Here is an 11,626-nt window from a genome sequence, read left to right on the forward strand (position 1 = left end):
GATCCGATCGGCGATCTTCTGCGCAAAGGCCAGACTGACACCTCCCCGTCGACACATTGTGAGCCGGTGCGATGGGCGCCAGGGTGACCCGCGTGGTTAGCAAGTTTAACCTGGAAAACCGAGCGCACCGGGAAATCAGCAAGAGCAAACCCACGCCTGCCCCGCACTACCCCGTCGCAGCCACGCCGGATTGTGAGTTCAACAACACGCAAATGCACTGCTGGATGGTTGAATCATCCTGCGCCGCTTCCTTTGGTTTCTGCTGCAGAAGGGGCTGGTTAAAGGACATTTGGGGGAGGGAGGGAACCAGGTGCCGTCCCACCAGGGAATATCCCCGGGCAGCTCCGTTGCATGGCGTCTATAAAGAGCAAAGGGCTTCCTTTCCCTTTACATCTAAGGGAGCCCCGGCCTTGGGAGTAGATCTTGCAAAGGAAGGGGATATTCGTAGTCAGGCTTTGTCCTCCCCGGGCTGGGGAGCTGCAGAAGTAAAAGTAACCGCGATTTCCGACGTCAAAGGCGCTGGTGACGTTAAAGCGACCCCTCGTTCCGCTCCCAAGTTTTGGAAACGGCGCCCGCGCTTTAGCTCTGCCTTTGGAAGGACTGGTTGTTTGACTTTTAGCAGCCGCCGCATGCGCGTCTGCGATAATGGGCAGGGGCTGGGAACGGTAGTTTGGGAGGCAGTTGAGGTGCAAGGATGCCGAGACAGAGCGTGGATACAGCAATAAGCAATAGCACGTAGACATACATACCACTTCACAGTGCTTTATGGCCCTCTCTGAGCGGTTTACAGAGTCAACAGTCTGGTTCCTCGTTTTACCGACCTCGGAAGGATGGAAGGCTGAGTAAGCCTTGAGCCTATTGAGATTCGAACTGCTGAACTTCTGGCAGTCAGTAGAAGTAGCCTGAAGTACTGCATTCTAACCACTGCGCCACCACAGCTCTTGGTCACTAAGTGAGGACTATCTGTATTCTTCTCTTATGAGCTTACGTGGTTTCCCATTTAAAAGAAGTGTCTGGTTATAATACTTGTTAATCTGGCTGTTCGCACTTAGACTTATATACTGTTTCATAGTGTTTTTACAGCCCTCTCTAAGCTGTTTCAGAGCCAGCCTATTGCCCCCAACAATCTGGGTCCTCATTTTACCAACTTCGGAAGGATGGAAGGATGAGTCAACCTTGAGCCTAGTGAGATTCGAACTGGTGAACTGTTGGCAGTTGGCAATCAAAAGTAGCCTGCAGTATGGCACTACTGTGCCACCGCAGCTCTATGAAGGTCTTCAGGTTCCATCAGTACAGACGTAAATATACAAATGATTTAACAATATCTCCTTTTTTGTCTGGCTGACAATCTACTCGAAATAGCCCTGTTGCAAAGAATGAATGTATAGCTCCTGTAAAGAAGCAGGTACAGGTCCTCAACTTACAATACTTTGTTTAGTGGCTGTTCAAAGTTGTAACAGCACTGAAAAAAGTGACTTGTGACCATTTTTCAGACTTAGGACGATTGAAGGGTTCCCATGGTAATGTGATCCAAATTCAGCCACTTAACAAGTGGCTCATATTTATGACAGTTGCAGTGACCCGAGATCATGTGTAAGCTTTTGCGACCTTCTGACAAGCAACATCAACGGGGAAACCAGATTCACTTAACAACTGTGTTACTAACTTAAGAACTACAGTGGTTCACTTAGCAATTGGGGCAAAATTCACTTAACAGATGTTTGCTTAGCAACAGGGATTTTGGGCTCAGTTGTGGTTGTAAGTCAAGAACTACCTGTAATGTTCCTTCCAGCTCCAGACAGATCAGTCAACACACAACACACTTTGTCCTGCTTTCTTTAACCGTGGTTAAATAAGCCACAATCAGTTAGCTTATGCAATGTGCTAAAGTAAAACCAGAGAAACGACACTCGGACTGACCTGTCCGGCCACATGGGTGACTAACCATTGCTCAGGGCTGGAACACATGTCATCAACCTCTACCCACCCACAACCCACTGGAAAACAACTTCTACTTATCTTTTCCTGCTGTGTCATGATGTTTTCTGATTTGTGTTGGCGCAAGTGGTGCTATCCGGTTTATCTGTTGCACTTAATTTCATTGTGGTGCAAACACTACTATGTGATGTGGCAGAAGTGCCTTCTCCTTTTCCTCTTTGACCCTTGATCGATCCCTTGGTGGACATTTTGTCTTGGGTTGCTGGGCCTGTCCCCTTCTGAAGAAACTTTGATAGTGAACCTCTGGAACCCCCCCCCCCTGGGCACCATCTTTATCTTAGCGGTAGACTAGTGAAATTGGACTTCTTCTTTCACAGTGAATCAGGGATATGGTGGTTCCTTCTTTTCCTCTCTAGGTGAAATTGAGAAAGGTTTTATTGTTTTCCCTTGGCAACCTACATGACAGGAAAATGGTAAGAGCACAGTGGTCTGTTAGTGGAAATCCTGTTTCCCCCAAAGATCCATCCAAGGAAAGAGAGTGGTACCTTGGTGGGAGGCGTAAAGAAGGCAAGTCTAGCCGTTAAAGGTCCATTGCCAATGTAACATAACCAAAGCAGAACAGGTTGAAATCTAGGGGGAGATTCCCCTTACCAGCTTCATTTCCAACCATTTACTTATAGGAGTCAAGCAGCTTAGGCCTATGGTATGAGGGCATCCTTAGGAAGTTGAATGATCCAGGCCAGGAAATTTATTTATTTATTTATTTATTTATTTATTTATTTATTTATTTATTTATTTATTTATTTATTTATTTATTTATTTATTTATTTATTAGACTTATATACCGCTTCATAGGGCCTTCAGCCCTCTCTAAGCGGTTTACAAATTTTTAGCAAATTGAGTCAGCAACTTGCCCCCCAAGTCCGGGTCCTCATTTCACCTACCTCGGAAGGATGGAAGGCTGAGTCGACCTTGAGCCGGTGAGATTAGAACCGCTGAGCTGCAGATCACAGTCAGCTAAAGTGGCCTGCAGTACTGCACCCTAACCACTGCGCCACCTCGGCTCTAATTTTCCTGACACTATATTTCCTCGGCTCTAAATTTCCTGACACTATATTAATTTCAGCGGGCATCATCCTGTTACGGTCAGGACATATGTTCTTCAGCTGAAATCCACTAGAAGCAGTAGAGTCGAAGACTTATATTCTAATTTTCATTCAGCCACAATGTTCACAAGCTAAATCATAATCCCTTAGCTAAACATGCCTACAAATGTAGCACTTAAAACAAAATGGAAAGTCAATAAGACGGGTAGAAAAAGAATATAATATACTGAGGAAGAATTAGGAATAGAATTTATTTCCTAAGGCAGGGGTCTCCAACCTTGGCAACTTTGGAGACCCCTGTCCTAAGATGACCGGCCTGCTTAACTACATAGAAAACACTCTCTGCCCCTTATCTTCCATATATCCATTATATTGTACAGTTGACAGAGACCTCACACATTAATTGATTCAGGCCCAAGTTAGAGGAATAATTGTTTTCAAGTTTTTAAGAGTAGAGGCTATTTCAAATGCAGTTCAGCAGCCTGAATATGTGTGTGTGTGTTTGTAAATGTACATATAAACTTTTGTATATGATTTCATTTAGAACCTTCTTGTGGAGTCCATGGTGCTTTCGGAGGTTGTTTGCTTTCAGACATTTCATTAACCTACTAGGTAATATTATCTGTGCTACTGGGAGTGGTGTTTGTTTTCTATTTATATGCATTAGTTTTCCCTGCCAGTATTGGCAGAGATGTTGTTTTTTTCCTTAGTACTTCCTTGATTAGGGTATTGTTTTATGCTTGATTGATTGATTGTGTCAATGTCTGCTTATCTGGATGTTCACTTTTTGTTTCAAGGAACTAGTAAGGAGACAAACAATCAAGCAGAAAACAATATCCTATTCAAGAAACTACCAAGGAGAAAGCCACACCCTACTAACCCTGGCAAGACAAGCTACTATATATAAATGAGGAGCAAACCCCACACTTACTAGCACTGATAAATTACCTAGTTCAGTGACCTTTCTGCCATTGTGTGCCAAAAGTGGGAGGAGCGCAGAAGGGTCATGCGTGAGTGTGCCCACACCAATGCACCCTTCCCCCTGTGCACCCCCCCACATGCTCTCCCCACTTTTGGCACAAAGTGGCACAGTGAACCCATTTTTTTGCCCTCCTCAGGCTTCAGACCCTTTCTAGGAGCCTGGGGATGGTGAAAATGGCCTTTCCACCCTCCAGAGGCTGAAAATGGCCCATTTGCCAACTTCCGGTCAGACCAGAAGGCCCATTTTTTGCTCTCCCCAGGCTCCAGAGTCTTTCTAGGAGCCAGGGGAGGGCGAAAAATGGTCCAACACGCAAATCGGAAATTCAGGAATGGACTTCCGGGTTGCCCAATGGGCCGTTTTTCACCCTCCAGAGACTTCAGGGATGCCTCCGGAGGGTGAAAAATGACCGAAAATCAGCTGGCTGCTGGAGCTGACAGGGTACCGCCTCACGTGCCCTCAGAAATGGCTCCATGTGCCATCTGTAGCACGTGTGCCATAGATTCGCCATCATGGACCTAGTTGGATAATGAAAATTCCGCAGGTAAATAGCCAAGCTGAGAGAGCACCAAGAATTCCACAGTTCAGTTCCGAGCTACATATATTCTCTTCTGTTGGAACTGTTCTACTTTGTTGTAAAAACAGAAAGTTATGAGTTTTATGTTTATTTTCTTCAGGGTCTGCCAATATCCAAGAAGAGATAAAGAAAAAAGATGAAAAGCTTCTTACTTTGTTGAAGGATGTCCGTGTTGATTCCAGTGATCCAGGCTTGCAAGTGAGTTGCCAAGTCTTAAAATGCACACACGCCTTGATAATTTAGCTTTACATAGCACCCTGGGGACAAAAGAAGTTTTTCATGATACAGTCTAAATAGTCTTTGCTTTCTTATATTGATTTGTTACCCATATCAGTACAAGCCAGTGCCTGATATTTCTTTCAGTTTATGAATGGAATTAATCTTTTATACATTTCCCATTCCCAGTGACATTTAAGGATCGATCTGTGTAAACTTTTTCACAGATTCCCCAGGTATCTTGTTTTATTTCACCTGCTCAAAATTCTGTTTTTCCTTTATTTTGGTAATGAACTGCAAATGCATCAGAATTCCTGGTAATTTGAAAACTCTCACAGGTACTCCTTGACTTACAACCATTGATTTAGTAATCTCTTGAAGTTACAAGAAAGCTGAAAAAAGTGACATATGCTCTTTGCACTTACACCAGGGGTCGGCAACATTAAACACTCAAAGAACCTCAAAGGTCCTAACTGGAAGTCCCCTCCCCTGTTCCATTCTGGAGCCAACCAGAAGCCTAGTTCCCCATAGAGTCTCCTCTTAGCATGGCATCCTTTTTCCCCTACCTGTCCTAACCAAAAATCCTATCAATTGTGGAGCTGACTGGTGACAGGGAGCTGCAGCAAAGGGATAAATGAGCCACATGCAGCTCCAGAGCCACAGATTGCTGATCCATGACTTGGACTGTTGTCCTGTGATCAAAATTTGAGCTCTTGGCATTTGGCATGTATTTATGACGGTTGCAGCATCCTGGCATAGGAATAGCTCTTAGACTTATGTACTGGTCTATAGTGCTTTACAGTGCTCTCTGAGAGGTTTATAAAGTCAGCATATTGCCCACAATAATCTGAGTCCTCATTTGACCAACGTTGGAAGGCTGAGTCAACCTGGAGCTCTGTCAGGATCAAACTCTAGGCTGTGGGCAGAGTTAGCCTGCAATACTGCATTCCAAGCATTGCACCAACAGGGTATGTAGGTTACAAATGGCGATCATGTGATCCCCTTTTGTAATCTTTCCAGCCAGATTCCAACAAGCAAAATTAACATAGGAAGCAGGATTTTCTTGGCAACGGCAGTGATTCGCTTAACAACAAAAAGGGGTCCTAATATTGAATGGGACTCACGTAAACAACCTCTTGCATAACGAAGGAAATGCAGGTCCCAATTGTAGTCGTAAGTCAGGGGACTACCTGTATTCAAAAGTAAGCACTTCTGAATAACTTAATTTGTATTTGGAATCTGACATGAAGATGCTTATAGATTGGAAGATTATTCAGAAATAATGTTAGCTGCGTTTAATAGGGCTTTCTCTCTTAATTCTAAGATAATTGATGTTGACTTTAATATAAGAGAGATAAATGGGCCTGGGGGGATAACTCTCATGCATTTGGTGGATGAGCTAGGTTCAAGGCCTATAGACGGCTTATTCTCAGAATTTAGAAGTTAGAAAGAAATGCTGAAGGATGTCCTGCTTGGAGATGCCCTCCTTTTTCTTTTTTGCCTCACTGTGCCTCTGGCAGCTTGTTCTACTTTCTGTCCCAGATCTTTTTTTGCCTCCTTTTTTTTTCTGTTCATCTCTTCCCCCTCTCCTCCACTCAACTGTAGTTGCAGAGGTAGTTATCTTTAGCCTGAATTTTAATATTTCATGAGGTTATATGAAAAAATACCATGGCTGTGTTTGCTATCGTTGCTGTCCTCCATTGTCTTTTTGTAGTATTTTAAGAGAAATCCTACATCAATCTATAATGAGATTTCTGGGGAGCTTCTGAGGAACTTTGAAAAAAATATCTTAATAAGCATTGCTTATTTTAAGTTTCAATGATTATTGGTAGTGTCAAAATGTAAAACATGGTAAGGGAAACAAATTGCAGCATAGCAAGGAATGATCTGTTGATATTGACAAACCAGTTGTCCAAAATCAGAAATTCATAGCCAGTCTTTTTTACCCAGCAGTCTACTGCAAGCAGTCCCTGTGCTTATTCGCCTTTTCATAGCAATTAAAACTCTCAAGCAAGAACAGCCCATCTCTTAGCATATCAGTTTGTAAAATTCTTTGTGTTTTGATGCTATAAAATAGGTCAGCCTAATTTCAAAAATCCTCTGCAAGGGATCAATTTAGAAAAACTGTCTTCCTTCTGGCAGTCCACTAGGTGGAGATAAAAAGAGAGAGAAGGATCACTTTTTCCTTGCTGGGCCCTCCCCAGCCTGAAATTTTGACTTGTAAGTGGGCATCATCTTACAGGGGGTGCAGTGTTTCTTAACCTGGGTGACTTTTATGTTATCTGGACTTCAACTCCCAGAATTCCCCAGTTTGCTGAAGTCCACATATCTTAAAAGTTGCCAAGGTTGACAAAATTAATTCTCCTTCCTTCTTTTTCGATTTTTTTGCCCAACAATCAATTGCTTGGTTTCAGTTACTAAAACTAAACTAATCCTAAGTAGTCCATTTACAATTTTCTAAGATTCCTGAAAAGATAATGAAATGTATAGACTATTTTTTTCTCATGATTAGATCATTTATTTTTCAAAAAAGATACACCTCTGAGGTTATGTCTTTTATCCTGTATGTTAATGGGCAAAGCCTCTTGTCATTTAGGTTACCCAAAGAACAAGTCTTCATTGAAAATAGTTTCATGAATAATCGTTTAGAAATAGAAATAAGATACCGAGGATATCTTGACAGGCCACAACATTTGGCCAAAACTAATTGGATGTAATTTAAAAGTAATCAGGCTTGCATTTAGATACCATGAAAATAAGTAGGGTTGCTGTAATTGGCACTGGATCCTGTATCTAGACACTTTTGTTTAGATAATGTAAGAAATGTTAAACTAAAAGGGTCTGGACCTAAGCCAGCAGGGCTATTTAGGTTCTTAATTGTTTTGTAAGTTTGCACTTATATCTTTTTTCCTTCTTAAACACTCCAGATGTTAGTATCTAGCTTAGTATCTAGATCTTCCCTCATTTTAGACTCAAAACAATCTTGTGAGATTTTTAAGACAAGAGAGAACGTCTGGCCCAGAGTCACCCACTGGGTCCTATAGCTGAGGAGAAATTTGAATTATAGTCAAGAAAAAAATAATATTGAGGAAGAAAAGGAACAGCTGCTAGCAAGAAAAAGAAACCTGAGGTAAAAGAAACCTGAGTCCAGAACAGAATTGTAACCTGAGGAAACATCTCAGACAAGACCCATCCTAATTCTCATGAGGATAAAGGAAGGGAGAAGGCAAATGCATTGAGTGGGAAAGGGATTTTTAAAACCATTGAAAAAATAAAAAAGTAACAAGCTACTGTATAATAATCCAGACTATTATTCTATTTGGCTTGATTTTGTCTTTAACTGATAGCAGCCACATTTGGGGTTTCAGGATTCTACCTTGCTAATAATCCTAGATATGAATCTGGGATCTTGTACATAGCAATAGCAATAGCAGTTACACATATACCGCTTCATAGGGCTTTCAGCCCTCTTAAGCAGTTTACAGAGTCAGCATATTGCCCCCAACAATTCGGGTCCTCATTTTACCCACCTCGGAAGGATGGAAGGCTGAGTCAACCCTGAGCCGGTGAGATTTGAACAGCTGAACTGCAGAACTGCAGTCAGCTGAAGTAGCCTGCAGTGCTGCATTTAACCACTGCGCCACCTCAGCTCTATAGTATAAGTATAAAGCATAAAAGCATAAGTAATGTTCTAATGTAATAATTTTCCAAATACCCCTGAGGTACTTTCCAATTCTTTAAACAGCCAGAATAACAAGTATTATAACCAGGCACCTTTTTAAAATGAGAAACCAGGTAGGCTCATAAGAGAAGAATACAGGTAGTCCTCACTTAATGACCAAGAGCCATGGTGATGCAGTGGTTAGAATGCAGTACTGCAGGCTACTTCTGCTGACTGCTGGGTGCCAGAAGTTCAGCAGTTTGAATCTCACCAGGCTCAAGGTTGACTCAGCCTTCCATCCTTCCGAGGTGGGTAAAATGAGGACCCAGATTGTTGGGGACAATAGGCTGACTCTTAGAGAGGATTGTAAAAGCACTGTGAAGCGATATATAAGTCTAAGTACTGTTGCTAAGTGCTATTAGATCAGCAACTAGCTATGCTAGTTATGACAGCATCAAATGGTGTGTGTGTGTCTTACAACTGATCCTTGAATTGCAATGATCGGTGACCATTGTGACCATGTGATCACAATTTGGGAACCAGGTCACAATTATGAGACCTGCTGCATCCCATAGGCATGTGATTGCCATTTGTGACCTTCCCTGCCACCTTCTCACAACCAAAGTCTATGGGAAACTGGCAGGAGGTTGCAAATCACTCACCTCCACCAATTCTTATTCCAAGAAGTCTCTGGACAGCATGTGGACAGCACCTGTACTCTGTAGGGCCTGACTGCATTTTCTAGTGGCTACCCCAGCACCTGCCCACCCTGCACTCTAGCACCCACCTGTGGGACCTACCCGCCTACTTATCTGGAACAAAGTTTCGGTAGCATAAGCAAACATGATGGGGTCTTGTGAATCCTTGCTAAACCATCTACACAGTCCTTGCTTAACAATGACGTCTACTACCATTGCAGTCATGATACTTTCTGCTTTATGGCTGCATCATTTAGCAATGGAGATTCCAGTTCCAATTATCATTTGTAACCCAAGGATTAACTGTAGTTCAAAACTTTGTTACAGGTGATTATATGAAAAATAAATTCCTTAAAATAGAAATAGAACATTGGCTAACATATTTTTATTTTTTTTTCTATCTCCATCTTCTAGAAGAAAAAAGGGAGAAATCTCCTACGTAAGCAGGAAGATTACAGGCCGCTAATAGATGGACAGTTCAATTATCTGGACATTCAGGCTGTTCCCAAAGGCAAAGTCTTGATAGAGGAAGCCTTGACTCTTCTCAACAATCATCAACGCTCTCCAGAGACATGGACTGCTGAGAAAATAGCAGATAAATATTCTTTAGAACTGAAGGATGTGAATAACCTTTTAACATTCTTCATCCCGTTTGTTATGGAGTTCCTTCCTTACAAAGACCAGAAAACCCTGGACTCCAAATAAAAATTGCAAGAGAACTCTAGAGCGTTTGTCAACGTTCAACCATAATTACATACATATAGTAATTCTTCCTCCCCCATCAATCAAACATAACAATTTCAATAGTATCTATTTTCTTTGGCACATCTATATCAGCAAAACCAAACTGATCATTGAGCTAGGTGGGGGAGATGTGCCGACAGCCAGTCATGCAGTTTTCCTAAATATTCTAAAAATGTTGGCTGCCTCATGGATGATGTGTTCCAAAGCATATGTTCATTACCCAGAATCAGACAATAAAAGTGCAGGTTCTTTGCACCTGATATTTTTCAGCTGGAGTTCTGTAGAAGCTTCTGCCCTAATAGCATTCTGCAAATAGCTTTCAAAACAGATTTGTATCTTCCTTCTGAGAATTTTCCAGTGCGTATTTGTAGTTATTATATTGGGTCAACAAAGGAGTACGCATACAAATGGGGAAGATTAAATTTAGGGATAGTGTTCTTTTAATTTTGAGTTTATTACCGGTGTTAGAAACAAAGGATGTTTGAAGCAAATACTGTTTTTCCTCATGTTTGGATCCTAATTTCTAGTTATTCTTCCTTACTACATTGTTCAGCTTAATATCCTATTGTTAATTATTGACATTATACCCATGAAATCTGTCTTAGCTGCTCAACTTGTTTCAGCCTTTCAGTAAAGGCCTATAATAGATAACTAGTGAAGGTTCTGCATTTTATGATTGTGGAAATAACAATTGAGATACAGCTTTCCTCCTTTTGGTTCTAATACATTTGTTCTAGCTACTTAACTTTTTTGGGGTATTTGTAATTGGAGCAAACTTCCTGGTGAGACTTGGAGAGAAGGAAACGTTAGTGGACAGGATTGGTTATTTGAGCCACCAGTTGTATGTTATCCTCAGTTCTCAGGTTTGGTTGGGCAAATAGAACAATTAAAAATAAGTCCCTATAGTATAAATGTTGTATTTTTTTTCCTATAGGAAGATAGTGGGATCCGAATCCAAACCTTCCCTGGATTGATGTACATTATTTGTTTTTTGTCCCTAGTAGCAACAGAGATGGAAGGTTGATGAAAATTTTCTCACTCCATAGGGGAGTGTTTGGAAAGCGTCACCTCTACCTCTCTGTTTTGACTTGTGTGGCCCTGGGGATGCTTTCTCAGAGGCTACTATTTGCAAACAAAGATACCCTGTATCATAACATTGACTCTAAGCTGACTAGTAAATTGCGCTTTGAGGTCTCTTGAGGAGAAAGTGTTCATCAGATGCAGAAAAAGAAAAGTCTTTTGTCTAGAAGAAACTGGGGGGGGGGGGGGGATCAGCTAGATTGGTTAAAATACTCCGAAACTGAAACCTGACTTTAGATAGGTATACCTTGAGCAAAAGCAGATTAAGATGCTATTTATGGATTCCAAAATGTTTCTGCTCATAGAACTTGTGACTTTTTTCATTAGCGCCCCTGGTGTTGCATCCATGTTAATCAAAAATAGATACGCATTAGAACCGATACATAAAACCCTAGTGGGAATTAGCTATATTATTGTGTTATCCTGTTGCAGCCAAACCCAAAAAGCATCAAGCAGCCCCTTCAATTTCATTATGGCATAGACAAGTATTGATCAGAATCGGTTTCTTCAGATGAAATAGTGTTATCCTTAATTAGCAGCAGTGTGGAATGAAGAAGAATGAGATTAGAGAGAAATTCTACCCAAAACTCAGCAGCAGAATGGTTTTGTTGAAATTTAAAACTTATG

The 11,626-nt window shown here is 41.5% G+C and overlaps 1 protein-coding gene across 1 annotated transcript; it reads left to right on the top strand.

The window, feature by feature from the left end:
- Positions 1-11,179, top strand: NDUFAF4 (NADH:ubiquinone oxidoreductase complex assembly factor 4). The gene is made up of 3 exons (XM_014074645.2): positions 1-192; positions 4,701-4,798; positions 9,590-11,179. The coding sequence occupies exons 1-3, from the start codon at positions 72-74 to the stop codon at positions 9,878-9,880; spliced, it is 510 nt and encodes a 169-aa protein (XP_013930120.2). The 5' UTR covers positions 1-71; the 3' UTR covers positions 9,881-11,179.
- The last annotated feature ends 447 nt before the right edge of the window (positions 11,180-11,626 follow it).

This window comes from Thamnophis sirtalis, unplaced genomic scaffold (genome assembly GCF_051295495.1).
Source record: "Thamnophis sirtalis isolate CommonGarterSnake01/CBP01778 unplaced genomic scaffold, rThaSir2_p1.2 scaffold_6, whole genome shotgun sequence".
NCBI classification, from domain to species: Eukaryota; Metazoa; Chordata; class Lepidosauria; order Squamata; family Natricidae; genus Thamnophis; species Thamnophis sirtalis.

Coding starts and splice junctions, on each gene's coding strand:
- NDUFAF4 (XM_014074645.2), top strand. CDS start 72: ATGGGCGCCAGGGTGACCCGCGTGGTTAGCAAGTTTAACCTGGAAAAC. Junction 193..4,700: donor CGTCGCAGCCACGCCGGATT/GTGAGTTCAACA, acceptor TATTTTCTTCAG/GGTCTGCCAATATCCAAGAA. Junction 4,799..9,589: donor CCAGTGATCCAGGCTTGCAA/GTGAGTTGCCAA, acceptor TCCATCTTCTAG/AAGAAAAAAGGGAGAAATCT.